General features: G+C 40.5%; 2 protein-coding genes across 7 annotated transcripts in view; both read right to left on the minus strand.

Annotated features, from left to right (window-relative positions):
* Positions 1-3: 3 nt before the first annotated feature.
* cab39l (calcium binding protein 39-like) lies at positions 4-20827 on the minus strand. Of its 2 annotated transcripts, XM_084922667.1 has the most exons (10): positions 20142-20827; positions 16842-16893; positions 9941-10072; positions 9496-9660; positions 8984-9102; positions 8694-8862; positions 8131-8190; positions 3923-3988; positions 3627-3770; positions 4-2078 (listed from the first exon to the last, which is right to left on the minus strand). In XM_084922667.1, exons 3-10 carry the CDS (start codon positions 10040-10042, stop codon positions 1899-1901), a joined length of 1005 nt encoding a protein of 334 aa, XP_084778793.1. In that variant the 5' UTR covers positions 10043-10072; positions 16842-16893; positions 20142-20827; the 3' UTR covers positions 4-1898. The 2 variants fall into 2 exon arrangements, with proteins under 2 accessions (XP_084778793.1, XP_084778792.1); XM_084922666.1 differs by lacking the exon at positions 16842-16893 and having other exon boundaries at positions 20142-20822.
* Positions 20828-21078: 251 nt separating this feature from the next.
* The window catches only part of mcf2la (mcf.2 cell line derived transforming sequence-like a), a 43413-nt gene continuing 36888 nt past the window's right edge, over positions 21079-27603 (minus strand). For 3 of the 5 annotated variants that reach the window (XM_084922660.1, XM_084922659.1, XM_084922662.1), the window contains exons 28-32: positions 26909-26983; positions 25417-25526; positions 25190-25302; positions 23841-23944; positions 21079-23679 (exon numbers count right to left, since the gene is read on the minus strand). In XM_084922660.1, the coding sequence (XP_084778786.1) occupies positions 23600-23679; positions 23841-23944; positions 25190-25302; positions 25417-25526; positions 26909-26983 (482 nt within the window). In that variant the 3' untranslated portion in view covers positions 21079-23599. Of the gene's footprint in view, positions 23680-23840; positions 23945-25189; positions 25303-25416; positions 25527-26280; positions 26356-26908; positions 26984-27603 lie in introns of all 5 variants that reach the window. The other 2 variants (XM_084922664.1, XM_084922663.1) reach the window with 2 other exon arrangements.

Below are 27603 nucleotides of genomic sequence, written 5' to 3' on the forward strand. Positions count from 1 at the left end.
TGCTTTGAACTAAAAGTGGATTTTTATTCATTTATTTGATTTCACAGTTATGTTTCACCGCTGAATCCTGCCGTTGGTCGGCTTTGGCCTCGTTCTGTTTGCCGGCGACTTTACTATGGCAATGGCAAGTGATGAGCAAAAAAAAAAAAAAAAGTTTAAAAGGTGTCAAACGGCAAAAGGAACTCTGATATAGTGAGTTAAGAGGTTCACTGCTTAATCACAACAAATATGTTCTATCAGAGCATATTTTCATCAACATAATAATTAAGCTCCCCCTAAAAAGATACTGCAAATACAGGAAAGAAAACGAGTACAGAGAAAGGAAAACACACCAAAACAAACAAAAAAAGGCACCTCTGAATCTTCTCGTCCTCTGATAACAACGTCAGAACCAAACCAGAGTCAAACATCCGTTACAGTACAGACAGAAAAGGGAGTGAAACAAAAAAACTGCTATCTTTACAGCTCTACAGCATCCACACAGCAAAGTGCCTCCTCCTCATGTTCTCCCTCACAATGGCACTCAAACCAGAAACTGTACATGAGAAATGACACTATATATTAAAAAAAACAACATCAAGCAGTGTGAAAACAGCGATCAGCTTCAAACAAATTGAATCACCATTATTATTATTTAAAATCATACAAAGTGCTATTAGCCACCAGCAAAGAGAACCAGTGATCAAAATTGTCATTTTCTTTTTTCTTGTTTTTAAGATTTTTGTTTTTAGTCAACAGTGACTGAAATCAGCTTGTTTTCAAGACCTGTGAGTAATTTAGAACAGCACGGGTGGGCTCGGCCTTTAGACCGGCAACGAGACTTGTTCCACGTTGGTGTGACACACTGAAGCGACGTTGGCCTTTTGGACTGTATGCAATCCAATCCTTTTTTTCCCCCCTTCAGCTTTAAAGTGAAGAAACAATCACTGACTTTTAGCTCGCACAAATGAAAATATGATGGAAAATCTGATCAGGGCCATAATAGATGTAAACATAGGGGAGAAAAAAAAAGATCATAGAAATTTAGAATTCACTAATCACAAATGTGACCTAATATGACACATTTTTCCTCGTAAATTCACGTCTCAATAAAATCACATGTTTAATGTTCTTAATTATATCAGATTACTTTAGTTTTTTCCCCTTAAATATCAGAATTACTTGTAAATTAGTAACTTCATGAGTTTTTCCTACCCAGTCTGCTACTATAATTTTTGAAATACAAAGTTGTTGTTTTTTTTTCCGTTCTTACCGCCTCCTCCCTTAACTATTATCTCTAATTTTTTAAGCTAGAATACCCCAATACACTGTTGTGGGCTACTGAGCGTTACCATTGTCATTTGGCTAAAAAAAAATTGCTTTTACCGATGACCAAGAATGCATTGATTAAGATATTCACGCTGTAAATACGCTTCACCTGGTCCTAACCAGACACACCAACATCCTCACCACACATCTCCCAAGAAAACAAAAAGTTGTTAATTTGTCTGGTTTGCAGCCACTACTTTTAAAAATTTACAAAATTCATTTGCAAGCAGAGACTAATAAGATTAAAGAAAATGCTCATCCACCTGGAGGATTTTGGCTGAAGCTTTTTTTTTTTTAAACCCCTGGTTCTCCCCCAACAAGGCAAATCAGCTGCCTCCAACACCATGAGTTGTGGCACTACATGCTACAGATGAGATTTAAAAAAAAAAATACAAAAAAAGATCAGTGATTAAGAACTACTCTTGCACAAGTTTTTAATGAACTGACAAAGAGGAAAAAAAAAAGACAAATGACCTCTCAAAGATTTTTTTTTTTTTTCCAAATAGAGTAACCGTTATTGTTAATGTGTTTTTTTTCTATGTCTTCCTATTAATAAAAAGTTGAAGTACAGGGCAGGCAGGAATGCTTCTCTAGGAAGCCGGTTTCTTCAGATCCCTGATCTGTTTGATTAGGTAGGTCTTCTCGTCGTTGAACTGCTCGTCGTCCGTGCGGTCCTTCTGGAAGTTGCTCAAGAAGTCGATGAGTTTGGTCTGGTTCTTGAGCAGGATGTCGACGATGGGCTGAGTCTTGTTGGGGTTTGCTACAAACACCTTGGGGAAACAAAAAAAGGACAAGACAGGAGGAAAAAATCACTTAGAGTTACATCATTTTAATTCAGTTTTGTTTTATTTATACAGCGCAGATTGACAACACCAGTCACCTCAATGTAGGGCTGTGCGATATGACCAAAATCTCATATCCCGATATAAGACATCTATCGTCCCGATAACGATATAAATCACAAAATGTTACATTTTCTGTACATTCTGTGAATCTCGGGCAGCTCGACTTGCGTAAAGTGTTTCCAGCTGCGCGTCATATAGCTGGAGTCGAGTGTTTTAACCAAAGCATGAAACAATACATTTTTAGACATAAGTTGTAATGGCCACCGTTTTCTTTCTGAGTATTTATTACACGGCGTGCTGCGGGGAAAAGCCTGTTCTAACGTTTGAGTCTAAGCTTTATTTTTTAGCACCTGGCGGCTCTTTTTTGCTTCTCATCCATAAGTACTCTGCATACTCTTTTATGTGATTAAGTTTATTTTGAAAAGTCTCAACAGGATCTTGAGCTTTATTCTGAAAGGTTTATGTGGAAGATAAACAAGTGGACACGCGGTGGTTTTACCGTCGTTGTTGCTAACGACAACGCATAAAAACAGTCGCTTGTCCGTCTGTAGTGTGGTTATATTAAATATAAGAGAAAGAGAGAACTTTAAGAAATTAATATAGCCACTACAGTGACCATCAAAACGATGAAAAAATATTGCCGTAAACAGTTTATTTTGCGACACCACAAAACAAACGATAGCGTAAAATGAAACGATAGACGTTTTTATATCGTTATCCGATATATATCGTTATATCGAACAGCCCTACCTCAATGTGCTTTTTATTGTAAGGTAAATACCCTACAATATTAGAAAGAAACTCCAACAATCCGACGACCCCCTATGAGCAAGCACTTGGCGACAGTGGGAAGGAAGAACTCCTTTCTAAAAGGAAGAAACCTTCAGCAGAACCAGGCTCAGGGAGGCGTGGTCATCTGCCATGTCCGGTGAGAACAGAGAGTTTAATTACTAAACACTAAATATATTAGTGGTGTATAAAGAAAGTGAAACAAGGTGAGTGAATAAGAAATGCTCAGTGGATCATAGGAAGCTCCCAGCAGTCTAGGCCTATTGTAGCATAGCAAAGGGAGGATTCAGGGTCAACTGATCCAGCTCTAACAAGATTTGTCAAAAAAGAAAGTTTTAAGCCTAATCTAAAAAGTAGAGGGAGGTCTCCCGAAAACAAACTGGGAGCTAGCTCTACAGAAAAGGACCCTAAAAGCTGAAGGCTCTGCTTTTAAACATCGTAGCAATCACAAGTAAAACATCGACATGAAAGCAAAGTTCTCTATTAGGCTAATATGGTACTATGAGGTCTTTAAGATAATATGAGCCTTATTATTCAAGATTTTATGTGAGAAAGATTTTAAATCCAATTCTGAATTTAACAGGAAGCCAACGAAGAGGAGCCAATATGGGAGAAATATGTTCTCTCTTTCCAAATTTCTCATTAAATGCATCTGCTGTTTTTTTTGTTTGTTTGTTTGTTTACCTTGAAGACGTGGAAGGCCTCAAACTGGATGTTGGCACTCTTGTCTCGGAGCAGATTCATCATCAGCTTCAGGTTCTCTGTCCTGCTGATGTACCGCGTCATGACCGTGAAGTTATGTCTGTCCAATAACAGCTCTCCCAGAAGCTGGAGGGGGGATCATTTTGAAACAAAGTGACAAATTATTATTAGAGAGGCCAGCTGTGCAGACCCCCCCCCCCCAAAAAAAAAAAAAACAAAAAACAAAAAACCCATGAAGTCTAAGTAGGAATTTAAATCAATACAGGTTGGAGACAAACCTTTAGAGACTGTCGCTTGGTGACGTAGTTCTCAGAGTGCAGCAGCTTCTCATAGTCTGCAAACACCTGCAGTGAAAAAAACAAAACGCAGAAACAATCTGAGATCAAATTTTAAACTTTTGGGAAATTTCTATATGGACAATACTTTTTCCAAACAATATCTGATAAATGTTGTAAATAGAGGGCTTTTCCTCCAAATGGAAATATGAACGCAAAGTTTATACAGCGCCAAATTACAACAGCAGTCGCCTCAAGGCACTTTATAATGTAAGGTAAAGACGCTACAATAATCGAGAGAGACTACACATGACATGAGCAAGCACTTGGCAACAGTGGGAAGAAAAAAACCCCTTTAAACAGGAAGAAACCTCCAACAGAACCAGGCTCAGGGAGGGGCGGCCATCTGCCATGACCGGTTGGGGATGATCATTGGTTTAACATGCCCACTCTCCTGTGTTTAGGACACCTTTCCATTTGCTTCCTAAGTTTAACCTGGCTCATTTCCTTTGAAAACATTAGTGCAGAGTGCTGGTTTAGCTAACTGGGTTTAGCAGGCAACCCATATGTCATAAGGCTAATGCAAAGACCTGGGTTCAAATCTGCCCTTGTTTATAGTGGCTACTCTTCCAAAGGCCGTTCATTGATCCCCAGCTTCTAAGTTTCCTTTAGCGAGACACTGAACCCAAGTAAACCCTGATATCCATTAGAGATGGACCGATCCGATATTACGTATTGGTCCGATACTGACGTAAATTACTGGATCGGATATCGGAGAGAAATAAAAAATGTAATCCGATCCATTAAATATCAAAAAAGCACCTCACAAAACTTGCGACACGGCGTAACTCGGCTCATAACCGTAGCACGTCGGAGCAGTGTGTCACGTGATAGAGCGGCTGTGTGTATTTGTAGCCTCACCAGCATTTCATCTCTGAGGAAGTTATCCCAGAGAGAAGTAAAGCAAATGTGTAAGTCCATCTCTGAATGTTTGTAAAGCATTCCCACGTTAAGCTTAACAACCGATATATGGAGCGACTGCCTCTTCTTGCTGCTACTTCAATCGTGAAACTGATTAATGATCAGCTGATCGGCTTTTCAGTCGCGAGTCCGTCTCTCTTCTTTATTTTTGGCCCACTTTGCACCAGAAAGAGGAAACCGGCGGCTAAACAACAACAGCACGTTTAACCTTGATAAGCTGTTGTTAGAATTTATTTAATATTACTTTCTACACCAGGATCCTTTTCTACGCAGCTGACGGCTGGTAACTGTGCAGGGGCGGATCTAGCAAAGTTTAGCCAGGGGGGCCGATAGGGCATTAACAGGGAAAAGGGGGCACAAAGACATACTTTTCTTTCTTATTCTCATTTAAAATGTCCAGCATTTATTAAATAATTATCTGAATCTTACACCCAAAGTTTTAATCTTATATAAAATATATAGAAGTCCATTACTGTATATATACTAACTATTAAGTCTAATATACCCTAGTAAGCTATAGTACTTTTTCCTTTGGGAAGATACCATCTGTGCAGTCTGCAATTCTGTGGAAGAAAGATGTTGAATCTATTTAATTATTCTTGAAAAATAATTTATTTCTGTGCATTTTTTTTTTCACGCTGCATCAAATTAAAGTTGATTACGTCGATTAAGCATTTTTTTCTGGGAGTTTGCAACCCTATTAGTTAGGTTGCTTAATATTTCTGCTAAGTACTCTTTAAAATACCAGAATAGGAAGGATGGAGTAGGTTTAAGTTTATTAGATTGATCAGTATTGCTAAACTATGAAATATTTTGGGTGCAGTGTATTTTTTACATACAGGTATAACAGAATAGCTTTAGTGTTGTTGTTTATTTAAACTTGAGTATGAACTTATACAAAATGCAGCAAGATATTAAAAAAACTGTTTTACTGATTAAAAAACACACTATATCGGATTCATATCGGTATCGGCCGATATCCAAATTTATGATATCAGTATCGGTATCGGACATAAAAAAGTGGTATCGTGCCATCTCTAATATCCATGTAGGATTGCCTGAGTGTGTGACCATTAATGAAAAAGTGTCTGTGGATGCAGCTTCTAGTTTTAAAAGTTGCAAAGTGCTTAGGCAATAAACTAGAGAGAGTGCTTACCAACCTGAAAAGCCACGCAGTGCAATCATTTTGTTGCAACAATTATTCAAAATTGCCAAAACAGTTTGGCAGCACAGTGAATCAAGAAGGTTGTAGGTCTGAACCTGTCCAAAGACACACTTGTTGGGTTAGCTGGAGATCCTAAAGGAGCTGCTGGTGTGATGGAAAATGGTTGTTGTGCTCTTTGTGGACTCAATAATAATAATAATAATATCAATAGATGTTGGATTTTTGATTTTTTACATTCTGCTACTACTGTGTCAAGCTGACCTTACTAAATGAAAAGCTCCACATTCTCTTCCTACGCGTAATCTTTCCGATATACCACAAGTTGATGGACGAGTTATCTTTTGCACACAATGTTCCGAATGTATTCTGGGAGCATGGCACAACTAGTCTCAATAAATATTCTAGACTTACAATTGCTCTTTCCTTCCTGCTGTCTGTATGGTTGTTTGACCTCTTTGCAAAGGTAAATAAAACTCAATAAATAAATTAAAATTTAAAAAAGAAACCTGGTTGTTTGCATAAATTAGCACCAGATGGCTGTTAAAACATCTGAACCTAGATGAAGACAGTGCTATCGCTTGGCTTTTGAATGTATGGCTGCATAGGGTCAAACACGTACTTTCCCGGTGATGTTTAAGTAATCAGCAATATGATGGAGGTGCTTTTGAATCAAATATTAGATTATACAGGAGTTTATAATTTATGGGGACATATCTGATATCGTGAGGTAGGAAAAAAGAAAATCTGAAATGTAACAATAGCCTCTGTATAAGTTACAGAATATTTAAGTAAGAGTTCAAACAGGAAAATGACTTAGTAGTTTAGATGAATATGTTTATGCACACTCTGTAGCTTGGGAAAACTTGGAGACAAGTATCAACACTTATCTGAATGTAGTTATTTTAAAGAAATATCTGCCTGTGTGTTTTAGGTTGAGACAAATGCATATATGATGGAGAAGTTGTTTAACTCTGTGTTTGCACATGGGTAATTCGGCTTGTTGGTATATTTTCTTTTAGCCCAGAAGGCATCTAATGAGATCGATTAAAGCAAATGAAAATACTGCACTGCATCCAAAAGGACAAGAACTGCCTGGACCTGCAAAAATGTGACATATGTAGCTAAGAGGAAGTGGATGAATTAGAAGAAACCCCTTTCTTCTAATTCATCCAAACTCTAGACACTTGACTTGAGTAGATCAACACATTGTTATTACAGCGTTCCCTCTTCTCACAGTCACATGGATCAATTATCAGTTACTGGGTTTGTTTTACAATATTTGGCTTTGAACTGTGGGATTAAATTGAAGTATGAATAGATGATGTTTAGTTTAAAACTTAAAGTGCCTGTGCAAACAGCATTATAAGACTTTGACGAGTATGTCACCAAGCTTATGTCACAGAACAAGAAACTCTTGTGCAGTCATAGGTTTACCACTAAAATCTAATCAGTATGACAGATTCTGGTTTTTTTGTGGCTTAGCCTGATCACTGACTCTACTGAGCCGGCAGTGACATCTCCTGACAGGCCGTCGGCACACATGCTGGGTGAAAAGGTGGTTTTGTGTGGGTTTCTACAGGCTGAGAGCCCTGGGGGGACCCTGCTCGTGAGAGGGGCCCCTCTGCCTAGAAATGTTGAGGACACAGAGCGGAGCTTTGTATCGAAAGACGTTATGACATTTAGAGAGGCTGTGCAGTTTTCCTATAAATTTACGTTTTTTGTTTTTTAATCTGCCTTCACTGCTCATTGGATACTCTATCACAAGGCTTCGTGAATGCCTGTGTGTGACGTGACTGGGCCAGTGAGCACTGCGGTGACTGATACCTGATCTCGCTGTGCTTCCGTGTAAGGTTTCCTCATGCAGAGTCATTCAGAGCAGTGGACAGTGTTTGCAAACAGAGCTCAGTGACTGACCTCTGTGTGTGGTTTGGGTTAACGATTGCTAAAAATTCAAAATAGCAAGGCTAATGTGCATTAATATGTGTGGTGGCTAACAGCCATCCCAGACTAATCTCTTCTCGGGAGCTGCAGATGTGCAAATGTGTTTGTAAGTCGAAGCACTCACAGCTTCGTAGTTCTGCTCGAGGAATTCGGCCACAAGCACTTTGTGTCTCGTCAAGAGGTCCTGTGGACAAAGACAGAAAAATGCATCTTAGCTAACGGATTCAAATGTTACCGATCACTTTTTACATACATACATGTATGTATGCACTGTACAATCGCACCCTGCCCAATATTTGTCTCCCGTATTGGATGCAATACAACCATCAGTTGCTCAGAAAAAAAAAATGTATTCCCCAAATGTTGCCAGAGGTTCCTGGAGGTGTTTACTTTCCAGTTTTAATTACGATTATCACACTTCAAAATAGCTGACAAGTTAGCGTCACATGGTCAACGGTCACATGTCTACAAAAATCAGCGTATGTTAAGACTTTTCCTCAACAAAACATGAAAACAAATTTGCCTTTTCTAGGCCTATGTGGGGAACAAAAATATCAAAGAAATTCAAATGATACTTGTGTGGGATGTTGGTTTACTAAATCCAAATCCAAACACTGTTGTCAAAGTCCAGTCTGGCTCTAGTCTAGCACCTGACCTGACAGCCAAAAGAAGAAGAAAGAGAGTTACCTTAAAGGTGGCGAATGCGTCAGAAGCAATGTCGAAGGTGGACATCTCCACGTAGTTGAAAAAATTGTGGAAATGCTCCGAATGGAGAACTATCTTGGCGAGCGGCTCGTGGCGGATGCACTCCCTCAGCATGATCCCACAATTTAGCGCCACCTGGGGCATCTCATATCTTCAAACACAGCAAGAGAGAGAGAGTAACGCATCACCCCCTCCTCGTCATAGAAGCCATAGATATTGTGTTAAGACGCCATTAGGCTGAGGACAGCACGTGCACTGTGTGTTTATCTCACCCTTTCAGCAGTATGAAGAGGACCTCCTGGTGGGAGCAGAAATATTCAACAGTGGGGCTCCTCGTCCCAATCTGCCTCCTGAGGATGTTGTTGAAGATCTGACACACGTCCTTTTTCCCCTGGAAACACACGTAAAACTGAACTAACCACATAACAGCATCTGTAACATTTAGCACGTTAAAAATTAATTGTGTACAGTAGGAAAAAAAGTTGTTTTAAAAGCAGTACTACAACCTAAAGTAACTTAAATTTATGAGTTGGAGTCAGAGGAGGCCTCTAATGGTAAGAAAAGTGTGCAAGGTTTTTAAATACACCATCGAATTTCATTATTTTCACTACATCTTGCAAAACTACAGCAACAATATGCAGCATTTCTTAAAAAGTCTAGAAGAGCTGTTAAGTTTCCTCTGCCGAGTAACTGCTCATGGATGTTTATTTTCTATCGCGTTTCTGTGTCAGCTTTATCACAAATGTGCTTCTGCAGCACATCTGTGATACTTTCTTCTGCTTACCTCAAAGTCTATGACCTGCAGGTTTTCTACCAGCGCGATCAGCAGGCCGCTGTTGTACAGCTCCTGGGCCAACTGGGCCACAGTCTCGGTGTGGGGCTCCTTGTCATTGCTTCCATACAGGATCTCTTTCATGGACACCAAACACTTAGACACCTCCTCAGAGGCCTGTAGAACAGAAAACTACAGGTGAGGAAGGATGGAGGCAAAGAAGGCATCATTTAGAGGAATAACATGTAGAAACTATCATTAGGAAAAGAGAGCGTGAGCTTGAATTTGGCTTGTGACTCTTCTTTGATCCCCTGTGTGCATGTGTGAGAGAGTCTTGACAGTGAAGCGTCAGAAGATGACAGGCGCAGGCTGTTTCACGCTCCCACCCTTGGGGCCTCTGGACACCCATTCACACACACACAGACGCACACAGACACAATCAAATAGATTCCCCTACCTTGTCTGTCTTCTTGTCCTGTTTGACCAGGATGGCCAGGTTTTCCTTCAACGTCTTGACAATGTCGGCGGGACTCTTGTGTGATTTACCAAACAGCGGCATGATGGACACGTGTGCACACGCCTTTGGGACCTGTGAAACACAGCAATCAGTGTTAAATGTATTGTTTATTGACTGATGAATCAATTCAAGCTACAATATAATAGCCTGTAATTATAAAAGCTACGATCTATTTTTACCAGACTTGTAAAACTGCCAAAGTTTCAGTGCTTCCCACAAACGTCAGTTTACAGTGTTGCTTACTGGCAAAAATTCCACTTTTAATGTAGTGCATTACAGAGATGACTATAAAGTTGTAAGTGCCCTCTTGTGGGCAAACAATATACTGTGCTCACTTTTATTAAATATTTATATTTGATTAAATATGAATAAACCACTATTTTCAATCATTTTTCCAATATAAATATTCCAAGAAGCATTCAGAGGCAGCACCGATTGTGATTCCAGCTCCAAGTCGTGCATCCCAACCAAGCAAAAACATTTTTCAAGGCAGGTGCGTAGGAGAGGTACAACGCAAATAATCTGCCACATGAAGGGCACTGAAACGTCACGAATAAATGTATTCCTGCGAACTGCAGCCGTGTGTCTGTGGAAACCGTCATCACCCTGTACTGCACCTACAAGTCGCATACAGATCTTTAGATGGGCTGATGACACTGTGTTGACTCACTGTGTAACATTGTTCTTGCTCCATCTGTTTGATATGAAAAGATAACAAAAATGCTGCTGATAGGGAAGTAACAATCTGAGTAGTCTTCTTCTACCATTGAAAAACATTCCAACACCATATACATGTCTAGAAGTCAGGTTGGTACACATCTGACAGCCTGTTAGAAATCATATTATGGCAAGAACCAATCAGCTGAATAAAGAGAAACAAGAGTCCATCAATACTTTAAGAACTGAAGATCAGTAAATCCGGAAAACTGCTAAAACTTTGAATGTGTCCCAAAGTGCTGTTGCAAAAACTATCTACTATAGGTAGGTATATATAGTCAAGTCAGTAGTTTCTGTAATTTAATAACAGTTTAAATAATCTTAAGATTCAAAAGTAGGGGAGTCCAAACTGCACCGTAACATAACATCTCCGTCATATTATGACACAGCCAGTTCCTTTTTGACTGATCTTATAGTTGGAGCTGGACCACATGAACTCAACCCATTCCTTACTCGTGCTGCTACAGTCGTTCCCCATTCAAAACTTTTCACTGCTGTTGCATTTACATGCTACTGTTGCATTGCTTTGTCCAATCAACTGACTGTGGCAGATACTAGCCCCTCCCTCAGCTTGCTTCTGCCGGAGGTCTCGTCCTCCCCACCATCACCTAGTGCTTCTCACTCGGATCTTCTGATTGTTGCAGTCCTCATTCTTATACTATAGTGTCTTTAGCTAAAAATACAACGTGCCTCGGATCAGCTATTTGTTGACATGAACTGCTATCCTGTCTCGAAAGAAAATAAAGCAAATAAATACCTGAGGATTCAGGATTAACTCAGATTTTTCAAGGCTAATTGCAACAATGTGACAAAACTGGCCTGCCCAGAGAAAAATCTAAAAACGTCTTTATTTCAGGAAGCTTTAGAATCAAACCTTTTATGTTTTTAACCACTAAAAACAGGGCAATGTGAGCAACCTGCTGTTCAAACATTCAGTCTATGAGGAAGAGGAAAAAGTTGATTCAAAGGAAGGCAGAAGGGAGCTAAATCTGCTCCTTTTGGTCAGAGGATGAGCTATGATGCAGGACAAGGTGAATCATGCAAGGCTTCCCTAGTAAACACCAACAAAATACAGTATGGAGCTGGTATGGAGCATAGTAGTTCGTTCACGTCCCTTGAGTTATATTAGTTACTCTCATCTCGACAGAGTCTGTGAGCATATTAAGGGATCCAGGAGGCAGCAGTGGCCTTCAAAATCCAGGCCAGGTCAGGAACAGCCACAGAACTTGTGACTGCTAATCCTCATCTGGGAATGTAAAAGGGCATTAACCCTAACTCCCACCGTCATTCCTCCCTCCATCTGCTCCATCCTTCACTCATTTCATCCTCTCTTTCTTCTCCTCTTCACAAAACACTTCTGCTCCTCCCTTCCCCGTCTCCTCGGCCACTGGCTCACAAGACATTCATCTAGAACTGATGCTAGCAGCCAAATTGTCTGAATGTTAAAGCCTCCTTCTACACTATACATTGTAAAGCATTAACAGTGAGCAGGTAAAGTGACCGTGTCCATGGAAGTCCTTGGAAAAACACCTGCACAGTGTTTTCTGGAGGAGAATATTGCTTCAGCTGGACCTACTGAGCTTTTATTTTAATTTGTCCTTTTTTATCCTATCTTGTATCTCTACAGTTATAATGATGGATGTCTTTTTTAAACATGAACAAAGTTTAAAGTAATGAGGTCAGTCTGTGCACAAGTAATCCCCCTGAGCCAAAAGCTCAGGTTTCAGACAGCTCTGAGCACTGCGTTCAAGGCCGTTTTCATAAATCCATATGATGCTTCTGTGAGCACAGAAGCCACGCCTACCTATTCATCAAACCTCCTGTTTGACAGGGATAACCAATCAGAAGAAAGTTGTCTTAAAGGCAGACAACAGCTTTTGGAATGAACTGAGAGGCTACATCAAGGCTTCGATAATGCAAAATAAAGCTTATTTAGAACTGAGAGTAAGTGAATCTACTCCTTTATAATAAGTTGGAATAAAAGTATGAAGCTTGAGATGAGTATAAGTTCAAATGAGCCCGTCTAAAGCACATTAGAACAGTAACTCATCTCTGGAGACTGTCGAGTGTCACATACTGGAAGCTTAAAGGAGCCTAAAACTTTAAAGCATTGATGCCTGATATGACAGAGCCTTATGTGAGACATACAGCTATGGATATTTATTTGACTTGTTGAGACTGTTTATTAAAAAAAGTTTCTGACTTAGGTCATCTGTTTTCTACCCTCCAAGGGAAAAAACAAACCTCTCCACAGAGCTACAAAAACCTCTTTGACTTGTTCATTATCAAATACAACAGGAAGTTCCCTTAACCAAACACACACACACACACACACACACACACACACAGAGTATCGGTTTCTTCAAACGCCACTTAGCCTGGCAGATGTGTGGGCCACTTCAAATCACAAGACCAGGAGAATAAAGAGCTGTGACAGTAAAGGCTGATTTCCCCTGATGATCGTAAAACAAATCCGTGTAGGTGTGCCGACAGAGTTATTACTTCAATCCTTCCCCTATAAAAACACGTGCTGGCCACTTACGGCCAACTTACATTTCACAGAGTTGTCATAAAAGGTGCCGACAGTTTACAGCTGCTGCAGATCCTGGTGCGTTGTCGCAATAAGAAAAGTAAGCTGATGCATTCCAGAGGTATTTGAGCAGAACAGTGAGTGCTTTCCTCAGACTGATAAAAGGTAGGAGTTGAAAGAAACATTGAAGGTAAAATGTCATCTTTCACATTATTCAGGAAAGGGGAAATTGCACGGGGGATTGGACGCCTGCAAAACAAACAAACAAACAAACAAAACAAAACAAAACAAGAAAACAGCCTGGATTGGAATCACGAGGTTTTCACCTTACAAAAGAAAATCTCAGCTGACACGGCCCCCGCTCAGCTATGTTCGTGTTCTTTATAATCAGTTCTTCAAAATGTTCTGTGTTACTGATTTTGATTCTTTATTCGGAGGCAGTTGAATCACAGAGAGGGGAGACCGCAGTGACATGGAAAAATCATGCCTCCTATCAAAGGGAAAGTCAAACTGTATTGTCAAGAAGCTGCTAATAGTTTATTCACACCCCCATCAGAAGGTTAATGGTCCTCAAGGAGACCAGAAGAGACGCTTTAGTCCATTAAATCAGTGTTAGCTTTTTGCTAAAAATGGATGGTTTAACATACCTACCTAACATACAGCAAGGCTGTATTTAAGGTATGGGCATGCTTTTATATTAACATAATATATGACATAGATCGTACTGTTACAATCCTTAAATTACCTTATTTGCCTACCAGCAATAAGAGCTTCCTCAATATATCCATATTTAATACACTAGTATTATACTATCTGCATCCACTACCGTGCACTTTGGTATGTCTATGAAATCCTGGAAATACCAACCCCTCCGTGAAAAATGTTCTTCTGCTGGTTTATGTCATTTGAATACCAAGGTGTGCAGTGGGTGAAAAGGGAGCTGTTTTAAAGTCCATCCAGGAACAGGTGACAAACATAACAAGGCTACTTGAGTTTCACTTTATCTTTCGATGACATCATGACGGCAAAACTTTAGTCAGGTCAATATTTGTCGAAGGATAAACTGGCAATGAGGAATTGCTCATGAAAAGAGGGGAGCCATGCTTGCAAACAACGCCTTCCTGCTTTTCTAATCTAATCACACTGTAGGCTAGTGCGTCAGGTAATAACCAGTCGAGCAGTGCTCCCAGCCCGGCCTTGTTCCTGCAGCTCTAACTAAGTGTTTCTGATTATTAAAGAATATTTAAAGGGCCCCTTTTAATCATTTAATAACATGTCTTTTGAGTCCTGGAAAGCTTAAGCAGCTGATTACTCTGAAGTCTTCATTTTCACTTGCACCCTTCTTAAGACTGACTAAATGTTATGTAATGGAATTAATCTTGTGCCCGCTGGGCTCGAGCGCACACTGCGAGTTGCTCGGCTTAGGTATAAGCTTACCTGAGATGTTCCTTGTTGCCCCAAATATGAATTTTTCAACTAATCGCAATCTAAATGAGCTTTAATCCAAATACAGATGTACAGAATATAAGTAAAGGTTACCCAGAACAGGGAGTATAATTTCAAAAAGATTTTGAGGCATTATTTCAACAGTCAGGTACAAGCATGTGCAACAGGGTTAATAATGCTTGCATCTGTCATTGCAGCACAGCAGTATGTCCCCTTAAAACAGTTAAGGAAACTGGACTTCTTTTTGATCTGATGGTAAATGAGCCATGCCTTGATTCACATCTTGTCTCATGTGACTCTTAATAACTTTACAGAATGGGTCAATGACTCTGAGGACCACCTCCCCAAGGGGGGCAATGCCACTAGGGATTAAACATCTGGGACTCCCCATCGGTTTTAGAGCTGAAGAAGCTTCTTGGATGAGAGGTCAAAGGTCTCCATAAACCAAAAAGACATTCAGCTGCCTTCATTAGTAGCGCTTAAGAGTGCCACGACCTGATTGGCTGAGAACCTACACAGACATACTTGCATTCTTGTTCTAAAGGACTGGCACCCCCATTTAAACTTGCCTATGTAAGCAGTGTGGTTCAAACAGCGAGTGAATTCCTTTAAAAGTATTAGAGGTTTTATATAAATATAAATAATTTGCACAGACTCCCACAATTCCTCTCTCTTCATCACATTAGGACACCAACGCAGGACCATAAATCCTGCATAAAACAGCATCAGAATCATCAATATTTTAAGAAGTAAATAAGGAGATATTTTAATGTTTCTACTGCTACTCCATGAAAACAATGCATCCTTTAATTTCTCTTTAGCAATTCTTTTATATAGTCTTGTAACTGCAAGGATAAATCGCTTAACTAAACAGTTATTTTTTTATATTATATATATTTTATATTAAATCTATAATTTACTGGAATATTGATTATCGGGCTCTTATTTTAGTAAACCAATGAATGAAAAATACAAATCCAAGGCTGTTCATTGTGTAGATTCTTTGGCTGAATAGTCAGTTCACTATAAGAAAAACATCATCTTTAGAGTTCAGTCTGTAGTCTTTGATATATTTGCCTGTCCGTTTGAACATGAAAACTATTTGTTCAGCTTCAGTCCAAACTCATATCACATGCTCTAAAACTTATCAGATCCCTGCGTTATGTTCCTAAGGTACAAACCAAATCAAATCGGTATAGTATGGTATAATACAATAAAGACTGTCATCAGGGGTATGGCTCGTCTTGTGACATATCAAAGTATACTGATAATCTAATTATGTTAGGACCTGACAGAAACAGGCCGATTGCCTTCTCGTGCTGCCTCGCTGACACGATATTCAGCCGAGTGTAGACACAGCACCGAACGACGGCACATTCTCGCCATAAGCAGATTTCTCTTGGATTATCTGAAAGCATGACCTCTGCTGCAGACATATGGGCCTTTACTCTCATCTTAACCACCGCTGTGCTGAGGAGTCACTCAGTACATTTGATTCAACTCCCTTCCTAATGCACTACATGCATATCTGACTGATCAAAGATTTATTTGTTGTGTAGTTTTCCTGAACTATGCAATCCTTTTGTAGACCACTGAATGTTTGATCATTGAACTGCAGCTCTTATGAAAAATGTCTCTCCTCACTATCAAAGTATGGATTCCCTCAAGGTTCAATACTAGGGTCAACTGTATTTTCACTATAATGCTACCACTTACAAATTGTCTAACTGATATAAAAGTAGAGCCTGACTGATATTGGATCTTTAAGACCACTACAGATATCATTATTTGGTCATTTTGGCATTTTAACCACATCCTTTTATTGTTAGACCTTTACCTTAAAATTTTAAACACTATGAGGCAGCTGTTGTTGTGAATTGTTAATATCACTGATACACAAACTACCATTAACGCTGTTATTTCCTCTCGGTTAGAGTACTGCAAAGGTCCTTTAATAAGGTATATATCAGAAATCAAATAATAAACTCTAGTTTACATAAAACAGCAAAAGACAGAAAAGCAAAAATATTGATCAGATTTTTAATGACCCTAGCTGATTTGTTTCAAATTAATTAGTAGAGTTACTCTTAATGTCAAGCCTTTAATGGGCTAACCCCAGAAAATATATCAGAACTGCTGCCCACTTACGAATCAGTGCTTCAGGCAGATCCCCAGGCAGGAACTTGCTCTCTTTTAAACACTAAACAAGACCGAACAGAGAAACTATTAGTAATCACTTTTAAATAATTTGTGTCATATGGCAATACATTTAAAAAAATGACTAACAGTCATATTAGTCATAACTCTCTTGGCACTGCCCTCATCAAACAGCTTCCTTTTGCAGCGCTGGATTATAGTAACATTCACTGTAACAAACTGCATGGCAGTGGGCGGCTCTGATGACTAATCGGTGACATTCCAGCGCAGCAAGATAGTGATCCACGACAGGAGCTGGAGAGACGGTGACGTAGCGATCTGTCACACCTACAGGCCACTCAGGCGGCAGAAGAGGGAATACAAGCTGGACATTTCGTGGCTTGTGGTAAGACCAGGGGGAAGCAGTGGGGCAGCTCGTCACACACTTGATAATTTGTGCTCAGGAATTCTTGGCAAATTCATTTAATTAAGCCTAGAAGTTTTCTAACAATGCGAAGAATCTACCACAGCCTTTTCAATGAAGGAGAAAGGTGACATCCTATTATTTTTGCCTAGAATGTGAGTCATTCATGGTGTACAACTAACACATGCAACAGGAATGCAAGCGCTGAAGGAGGAGCAGCAAGGACAATAACCCGCTCGTTCAGCATGAATTATTGCTGTTGGCATTAGCTAAGTGATTAACATCAACTGCAATAAATCTGACAAAGCATTGACTGGAAGGTTCACGTCTGACGAAGCTGGAACACGTCTATCAGTCGTAAGATCAGAGTGAAGACACACAGGTTGTAGTTTATAGCAGCACAGTTTCAGGCCTTTTTAAGTTAATTTGACAAAGCTGGTCAAATTTCTCTGTCAGCATCCTGACAGAGAAATTTCTCTGTCAGCATCCTGACAGAGAAATAATAATAATACTAATGGATTTCGGGGCCCTCAAAGCACTTTACAATTCCACTATTCATTCACTCTCACATTCACACGCTGGTGGAGGCAAGCTACAGTTGTAGCCACAGCTGCCCTGGGACAGACTGACAGAAGCGAGGCTGCCATATCGTGCCATCGGCCCCTCTGGCCATCACCAGTAGGCGGCAGGTGAAGTGTCTTGCCCAAGGACACAACGACCGAGACTGTCCGAGCCAGGGCTCGAACCGGCAACCTTCCGGTTACAAGATGAACTGCCAACTCTTTGAGCCACGATCGAATCTATGCCCACCTCCGCCTACAAAGAGTTGTTTGCTTCAATTATATTCACAAGGAAAGGCAAAGTGAAAGACCAGACATCATCAAGCAAAATCTCACTTACAAAGCGATTGTTAGGTAGGACCAACCTGATATTAGTTTAAACTCTGATCCCCAACTGCACTTGATGCACTTCAGTGAAGCATACAGGGCACATCTGTAACATTTAAGACTGACTTAGGTCTTTGTGCTCTCAGTGGTTAGCACATTCTGCATGTCTGGCTGGAGGAAGCAGTTGTTATCAAGAATGGCTGTGAAAAGCTACTGCAATACTTAAAGTGGGGACTTTTTTGTCAGCAAGGCAAACTTTCCTTTTCAATCACATTTACTTACTTACGGGTGGCAGACACTAACCTAAAAACAAGCCTGAGCATTTGATTGGTGGATCTACTAAGAAGCAAGACACAGAGGACATGACAGCCAGACTAGATGGAGTCTTTATGGCTCACATGGACTGCTGGTAGTGAAAGGTAACAGTCTGAGAAATCACAACTATAATGTGCAAGTTTTTTATTCAGGACAATATGAAGATTGCTGTACTTAAATGCAGAGTCATTACAGGTTAATACTGCAATCAAGTGTGAAATAGCTTATATGAGAAGCTTTTACCTTGAGATATCAAGGCCAGTGGATTTACTCATAATGGTAAAGCATATATTGTAGCCCGCTTTCAAATTAAAAGCACGAGAGTGAGTCATGAAACGAGACTGTATGGAAGACACCTTTGTGAAAGAATCTACGTCAAAAAGTGTTGTATAGCATCAAAGATAAATGTAGGGCTGGAACTAGCAATTAAGGATGCATTATTAGGAGAATGCAATATTTTAAAAATAATCTATAAATTTCGCTAATATTGTTTTGTTTCATTTTTTGTTGTTATTTATTCTTCATTCAGTGTCAGGAAAACAAAATAATCTCTGTTCCAGATTATCTTACTAGATTTAAAGTTTCTGAGCTCCTTATCACACTGTCTTTGAACATTTATCTGGCACAGACCTGATCTGATACAGCACATAAACATTGGCCAATGCCACTGGGGAACGTCATTTAATTGCTCGTAGGTTACTAATGTCCATGCAATAGTATCAGTGCAACTATTATTTCAACAGACATTTAACTTGTCAATCATTTATTCACTTTGCAAAATAACTACCTTTTAAACATGAATAATTATGAAATTCAGGCTCTCTTTCCCTATAGTTAGCCTTTTGTCCTGCTCTCTTCTCTTTCCTATCACTCCCAGCTGATCACAGCCCCCTCCCTCACCCGGGTTCTGCCAAAGGTTTCGTCCTGTTAAACAGGAGTTTTTTCTTCCCACTGTCACCAAGTGTTTGTCCATCAAGGGGTTGTCTGATCTTTCCCATTTGTAGGATCTTTTCCCTAGAATATAAAGCACCTTATGGTTGTTGTTGTTGTGAATTGGAACTATTGGCACTATTTAAGTGTCTTTGGTTAAAAGCCATATGACAAAATGAAAAAAATAAAATAAAATTAGCCAAAACTGTGATCTTGATAAGGTTTATAGCTGCATAAAGCAGTGACTCAATGGAGACTTTATGACTAGCATTTTACTTTGAAATCCAAACCCGGAAGTTGGATTGTGATCATTCGAGTTAACCTGGTCCTAGTCGTTTAAAGTAATAAAGGAGGGAGGAGGGGGGGGGAACAAAAACAAAATACACACACTGTATATGAACTCCCGAGGAATTAAAGACCTCGCTAATTACCCTCTTTAGAGGAATAAGAGCTTATAACGCTGACAGCAGTAAACAGCACACAAGGCCGCATTAACAGTGCCAGACAATGTGATTTAACAAGGCTACACCCCTCTCGCCTCCGGCCAAACTCCCCTCTTTTTTGTTTGACAGATTTCCAAAGCTACCCACAGTTGTCTGCATCATTTCATGAACAACTGCAGAAAAGGACGTTGGGGCTCTCTCACGCATCAACATAACCGACGTTTCAACACCGACTTAAGTTACAAAGGGCAGTCATATTAGGTTATCTGAAAGCTATTGCTCTTCGACAGTAGAGCCTAGAAATAATACTTACAGTGGGAAGATGTTTGGTGGGGGGGGGATCTGTAAATGTCTTGACCGCTTCTGTCCCGGTTCACAGCGCAGCCGAAGCTCCCAGATAGACGCCTGTGCTCACGCCAGGATTGTTTGTCGACACAAAAGTCGGCTAAAAATGTGTACGAAACAATTTAAAATGTGTGGAATCTGTTAAGAAGGCAGTGCTGAATTCCATCTGGTCGCTTTCCAGTGTGCTGCCAAGTTAGCAAGAACGGAGAGATTAAGGACTTCCCGATTGCGCTGTCGTAGTAAAATAATCGGCGGCCCCTTGTTTCTTTGGAGGGTGGAGGAGAAGCACGATTGTGCTGTAAACTAAAGTGGACGCCATCGATGGAGAAATTTAAATAAGGTTGTATTTATGAATTCAACCAAGAAGTCCTCTATTGCATCTGGGCTTCATAAAAACTTGTAATTTGTAGTGCAACTCGCGTCACTTCCTGTGTGGCTCACGCTTGCTAGCTTGACAAATCTGTATCTTTCCAGCCGCGGCTGATTCTCGTTCACATCCTCCGACTTCAAGCGCTACTTACGGCCTTGACTGAAGTATTACTGCATCGTGTATATTCACAAAAGCACATATTTAATACAGTTACCAGGAAATACATCTGAAAACTACTTTGGCGACGTAGGGTTTACGTGCAAGAGGGAAATTAAGCGGAAAATAGACCTCAAGGTCGGCAGCAGTACTTATTGGAACGAACCCTAGACTGAATCATGATAGTCTAAACTGGAATAAAAGCCCATTGGAGGAAAGGAACCATGTGGTTGAAATTACACTTCCGGATCACAATTAATAATTAATTCCACTGTCAATTTCTCTCTCTTCCTTTTTTTGTTTTTAGCTGACTTCAAAAATAAACAGCTAACCATTAAAGATATTTTTAAAATTCATAATAATAGAGAAAAAGGCTAAATTCAATAGAGGAAACCATTTCAGACTTTATTAAAGCTGCTTTTCAATTTACATACAAGTCAGAATTACATATTTACAAATGTACATGGATATGTCTTGTAACAAGTTTTAAATCGTAATATGCTGTTATATCAACAGCATATTCAGTAGATGTGCAATAGGAAAATAAAGACAGTGGGTGCTGCAATGTGCTGCATAAAAACAAACTTAAAAAATAGAATCCTTTCTCATGTCTCCAGCCTCTGAGTCGAAAAAGTACTAATTACACGGTAAGATTTTATTTGGGTGACCAAAAAAAAACAAAAAAAAACAAAAAACTGACGACTTTAGTGCCCATGTCAGCTTTCTCAAGAGGGCAGAATATAAACTCTCACAATGTACAACAGGTAAAAAATAGTTCTCCAGGAGGTTTACAGCATGGGGCTTATGAAGTACATGCCACACAGAGTGATGATATACAGAGAGAAAGAGAGAGACTCCTCTTAACAATATACATGCTCTTTAGGGGGAACAGTGTGAGGTATAAGAGGACACATCTGTACAAGTGTAACATTTATTTCTCAGCACGTGGACGCACAGCTATGCAAGCCACAGTTTAGCTCACAGTTTGACATCGAAAGGCCTGTAAACTGGTTTGTTTCCTCTTCCTTTACGTTCAGTGGGAGGATCTTAAAAGAAAAAAAGTACTTCTCAGCAAGTTCTTGAGAAGCCAATCACGATCACAAGCACTGATTTTAGTCCAATTAAGAAAAAAAAAATCAAAGAAAAAAAAAAAAACTGTTAATCATGGCTTTGTCGAGCAGGTGGACAAGCTGGTTTCCTGTTTGAAACAGTGTCACACATTCAACAACGCAGGTGGAAAAAGGAGAGATTGTTTTACAGTGTACCTCGTGGATACAGTAAAAATCCTGGGATATATATTTAAAAAACATTTAAAAAGCAAGGTGTCATTCAGTGTTCAGAATAGCACAAGTTTCAGAAGTTGCGTGCAGAACAGCTGGTCGTCAAAGGCGGTTGGCATCAATCTACATGAGAACAGTGGACGTATCACATTTTCTAAACTAGTTACTTAACTGTGACGTTTACTCAGCTACATTTTGGTGTCAAGTACACAAAGTATTGCTCTCAGGCCAAACATGTCAAGCAGGTCCGGGCCGTGGTATTATTAACCCAGCTTGCGGAGAAGCAGCTACTGTCACATGCTTGAATAGGGCTGGTTGCACAGAGAGGAGGGGGGGAGGAGGAGGGGGACAAAGCCTGCTTTTGTTGCTGCGGTGTAGACCAAAGATAGGTGAGCACGGTGACACAAAAAACAGACACACATTCAGAACACTGAGATTTGGGCCGCGACGGCTGTTTGAGCAGAGGCTGCACATGTGTCTGAAAAACTCTGATCGAACTGCTGTCTGTTGTCAACACAAACAATCAGGTGAGTGTGCGTGCGCACCCACACGGACACAAAGACAGGTATGCAGTCACACCTGTCTGCCTACAGAAACGTCTTCCTGAGAGGTAAAAATCCAGAGCAGTGCACTGGCGGGTTGCTCAATCCCTCATAGGAGGAAAAAGATTCATTTAGAATGAAGTGCAAGACACCTGACCACCAGGTTGTACTGTTGTTGACATTCACCTAGTGACTGCGTGCGGTTCTTAATATCATAAAAACAGCTTTTAAGGGAAGCTCATTATCCATGTGTGAGGAATACAGCGTTCTTTAGTAGCTTCAACAACACAAAACACCTGCATGCAATCAACCTGCTCACTTTTCCTCCCAGATGTACTGAAAGCATTTTTCCTCTTGCGGCCGCCTGCTACTTTTCACAGTGTGCGATCAGCGACTGACACCAAAGCCAGCGTTATCGGGGGTCTGATGGTGTTTGTCTACATAACATCCTCCTGCACAAGAATCTGTCGCCGTGCTGCGATGTCGTCATCGACTTGAAGGGGCTCGACTAACCAGCAGTTCTGTCCCCTCTGCAGACGGCGCGTGTTTAGTGCAGATGTCCTTTCTAACCTCTCCACATTAATGCTACATAATCACTAGGCCTGGACTGCCTGTTCAGTCAGTTATTAGACTGCGGACATTTAGCTTTAAAGAAGGCCTCGCAGGAGGTGATACGTCACATGACTTGTGTGCCGAGGAATGACAGATATCCCTGATATTTCCCTCTCGCTCAAAGGAACGGCAAAAAAAAAATATCTATACTTAAATTCTACCAACATGCTGACACCTTTGAATATAAAAACAATTTTAAATGACAGTGCAGTTCTTCTAAATACTCTGGAAAAAGGGGGGCAGTTAGCACTTAGCCAGCGCTGGCTGATCTGCAGAGAAAGTTTTGGTTTTCAGATGGATTTAGAAACTGTGACGTGGGTGACTGTCCTCCTGTCAGACCAAACTCCAGCTTTTTTTCTTCTTTGTTTTTTAAGCATTTTCCACCTGTACAAAATGATTTTAGGTGCAGTGATTTAACAAAAAAAAAAAAAAAAAAAAAAAAAAAGCTGGGAAGACCTGACTCAGGTCAGGGTTTGATGTCGGAGAAGCTGGTGTAGGTCTCACTGCAGCTGGAAGAAGTGCTGAGGTTCCCAGAGACGCTGCCATCTGCAGGACAAACACACAAACAGCAATGCTCTGTTAGAGCCAGACGTTGCAGGGGGGAGAGTAATAGCGTCATTGTGCCGCATTGCTAGGCAACAGGTACCCATACTGCAGCGTTAAGGGAAAGATATGAATGTGTGTACTTCCTGTTCGTTGTAACCGACCTGAGCTGCTGAGTGATTGAGACGACTTGGACTCTGAGATGAGGCTGAGGAGGTTTGCTGCTGCCACCCAGCCCTCCTTACTGGTGCGAAGGTTCTTTACGAACCTGTGAAGGAGTTAAATAAATATATATATTTTTTGAGATAAAATTACAGGACATTTTACATTAATAAGCCACAACATTAAAACCACTGTAAGTGTAATATATAGCACTGATGATCTTGTTATAAAGCAATGCTTAGTTAGAAAATCTTGGATCCTGGTATTTATATGGTTGCTGATGACACATAGCATGAAATTTCCCCTTGTGGGACTAATAAAGGTATATCAATCAATCATATATGTAAGCATTGCTACCGACCAACCAAACCCCTCCAATCCCCACGCCCAGGGCAAAGCAGCCTCCCTCATCTGGATACAGCTCCCTACCACAGCAAAATGAAATAAAAAATAATTTAAAAACTGCTGTGACAAGATTAGATACCATTCTGATTGAGCAATTCTGGAATGCACTGACTGTACCTCACCCTGAACAAGACCCAAAGGATCCTGGTACCATACAGCACAGGACATTTCCACAATTCGACCCAGTATCCTGATTGCTTACAGCTAGTTTTGGTGAGAAGTTTTAACATTGTGGCTAATAAACAAAGATCGAAATAGAAGACCTATGACAGTTACTCTCCATTTACATGTACGAGCACTAAATTCTCCCGAGTGCGAGTGTTTGTGTGAATGTTAGACAAAGTGCTTAGTGTGTGTGTGTGTGTGCGTGAGAGAGAGACTGGGAGAATGAGGTTTGTAGTAAAAAGCATTTTGAGTGCTCAGTCATAGAAGAAAAGCCTGATTAAAGTACCACTCACTATCATATTTATGTTATGTGTCACATCATGAAAGCAGAGTGAACTTGTTCCTTTAAGAATGAAAGTTCAGATTATATTCCCTCGCAGAATTAGATGTGTATACCATCAGCTTTTCTTTATTCTAGTCCATTTGTAGTCTGCTTAAAAGCAGTGTTAGCATTTGGAGCCCTTAAATTTGGCGGCTATACTGAGAAGTGCGTGCAGTCACAAATTACCAACTTTTACTCTTTCTTTGTGGCACAGATTCGACACGGTCCTGGAAACATTCCTCAATCTTGGGTCTATAGCGTCACACATTTGCTCCAGAAGACACCCACTGTGGTCTTCTGCTTCAAGGTGTGACATGTGCATTCAGAGATGCTCTTCTGCACACCTTGCTGGTAACAAGTGGTTATTTGAGTTACTCTTTCTTCCCTATCAGCTCAAATGCATCTGGGTCCCATTAAAATCCATTTGAATTAAGTGTTGGTTGCTTTTGTTTTTTTTACCACTGTCCCTCCTCTCCTTCTCTGATCAGCTGGACCATGTCTCCACTCTTAACAGACAGCTCCTGAGGTCCCGCTTTCTCGCAGTCTGCTACCACAGTATACTTTCCTGGAGCCTAAAAGGATCAAATGTTAACAACTTTACCAACTTTTACAACCACGCTTTAACTTTAAAGCTAAAAAAGAAATAAAAATACAAATCAATAATAATTCTTCATTCTCAGGCTCACCAGCTTCTTTCCTACTTCGTCCTCGGGGTCAGAGTTCATGGGGTCCTCGCCGCTGGAGTACCCATCGTTCTCTTCTGAGGCGTCCGCTGAGAGAGACGCCTTGTTCCAGCCTGTAGGTTGGATGATGGGAAAATCAGAGAGAGAAAAGTTCAACACACAGACAAAAAAAGGGGCAAAAGGAGAGAAGTGAGGTCGATCTTTATCACAAAGCTCCATGTTAAATCAAGTGAGATTAGATGTTTGAGCTCAATAGTGAAGTACAGAAAAATGACATGAATGGATCAAATATTTGCGAAAGCCACACAAATCTCCTGTGTGGAGGGTAACCCCCTCCCCCCCAAAAAATGTGATCGATCAGATTATGAAAAATTTATCTGTTTAGATACAAAAACCACACACACTCCTCCAAACGTCACAGAGAAGATCATCAGACAGAAAGAAAAGGAGGACCTGTGATCAGAAAACAGATTTCAGTCACCTGCATTTGTTACAAGGCTGCTCTGACTCCCAGTGCCAAAAAATAGTTGCTGAAGTGGCGTACTGTGTACAGCACCACAACAACCCCAAACAAACAAACAAGCAAAAAACACCCGAAAGCAGAAGAAGGGGCAATGATTGATTTGAGGTCGAGTAGGCACCGTGCAAAAAGATTTAGCCTAGAACTGAGACTTCAGATTTAGTCAGCTTGAATCTTTAGATCTCGCTCCAATGTGCAAAAAGACAGTAAGACGCAGTAAAAGGCTAAAGGACTCCTACGGCAGATACACGCTGCGACACTTTACCTCAGTTCAAATCAATCACGAGCACCCACAAACAACAGCAAACACCCCACTGTGGCTGCTGATGCTCAGAGCAGCGCTGTACCTCGCCGCTTGCTCTGTAACAGACTAGAGGTGCTCATCCATCTGACTCTGCTCAGAGTGACGTGGGGAGCCGGCTCTGAAGGGGAAGAAATGGCCAGCAAAATGAAAAAAATAAAAATCAGTGACAACCAGCCTGTGGTGTTGGTGACAACGGGTCAGCTGATCAAGCATCACTGAAATGCACAAGATACCAGACATGTAACAGTGATGATGATGATGATGATGACCTGTGGATGAAGGTTACAAAGTTGGTCTCTGCTGTGCGACTATCTGCATGGGTGAAACTCAAACCAGCCTTTGGAAACATTTCATTGGTCTAAATCGTAAATGCACCAGATTCCAATTGGGCAGTTTTAGCAAACAAAGCAACACAATACAAATATATTACTGCCATTTTAGCTGCTTCTATTACTCATTTGAAGACATGCAGATAGTCTCTATGATCAGCAAGAGGATGAAGAACAGCCTCTATATTGATGGACCGATGGGTTGCTACAACGTTACACGCCGTTTGTAACGAAACATGTGTCAAATCTACATTATGGAGACAATCGAAGCAGGAGTACATCGTGATCAAGTGAGATGGCCTCTAAAATGAAATGCTCCCTCATAATGGGGCGGAAATATACCTTTGAACCCAAACGGTGTGGGATCGCTCTTTACCAGGTGGCGTTTGGAGCTGTGCTCAGGGCTCAGAGTCGAGCCTGGCCACACAGGAAGGAAAGATGTGAAGGAGGAAGAAGAGAAGGAAAGTGAGGGAGGACAGAAGTGAGAAGGAAGCAAGAAATTAACACTAACGTTAGAAGTTTGTACATGATGTGAACAGTCGTAGCTAATCAATAGCCAAACACACACACACACACACACACCATTACAGTGGTGGATACTCATATTAAATTTGGTCAAAGGTAAAGATAAGCATGAAGCTAAACCCTGTGAGCACACAAGCACAACTCAGCTGCTGTCCAAACTCCTGCTTTAGAAGAGCAGCCAATCAGAAGAAGGTCGTCTTAAAATCAGTAGAGCTATTTAAAAAAAACAAAAAAAACAAAAAGTCTTGTAGCAGATAGGCCAAAGTGAGCATGTGCAACAAGGCCGTGTTAAACTTTTACCACCAGGAGGCAGACTGTCTCCAACATAACCATCGGGGATCACGTGTGCTCCATTAGGCCGTGAAGCAGGTTAGACTGGAGGAGGCCGATTAATTATTGGGCACCGGGTAAAAGCTCAGACAGAGGCTCACATTCAGAACTGGATTCTAAAGCCTTTATTTAATATATTAGTATTCTTAGTTTATATAGCGAAGGGTGTTTCTTGCTGATAA

Source organism: Perissodus microlepis, chromosome 23 (assembly GCF_051167445.1).
Source record: "Perissodus microlepis isolate ML-2025 ecotype Zambia chromosome 23, ASM5116744v1, whole genome shotgun sequence".
NCBI lineage: Eukaryota > Metazoa > Chordata > Actinopteri > Cichliformes > Cichlidae > Perissodus > Perissodus microlepis.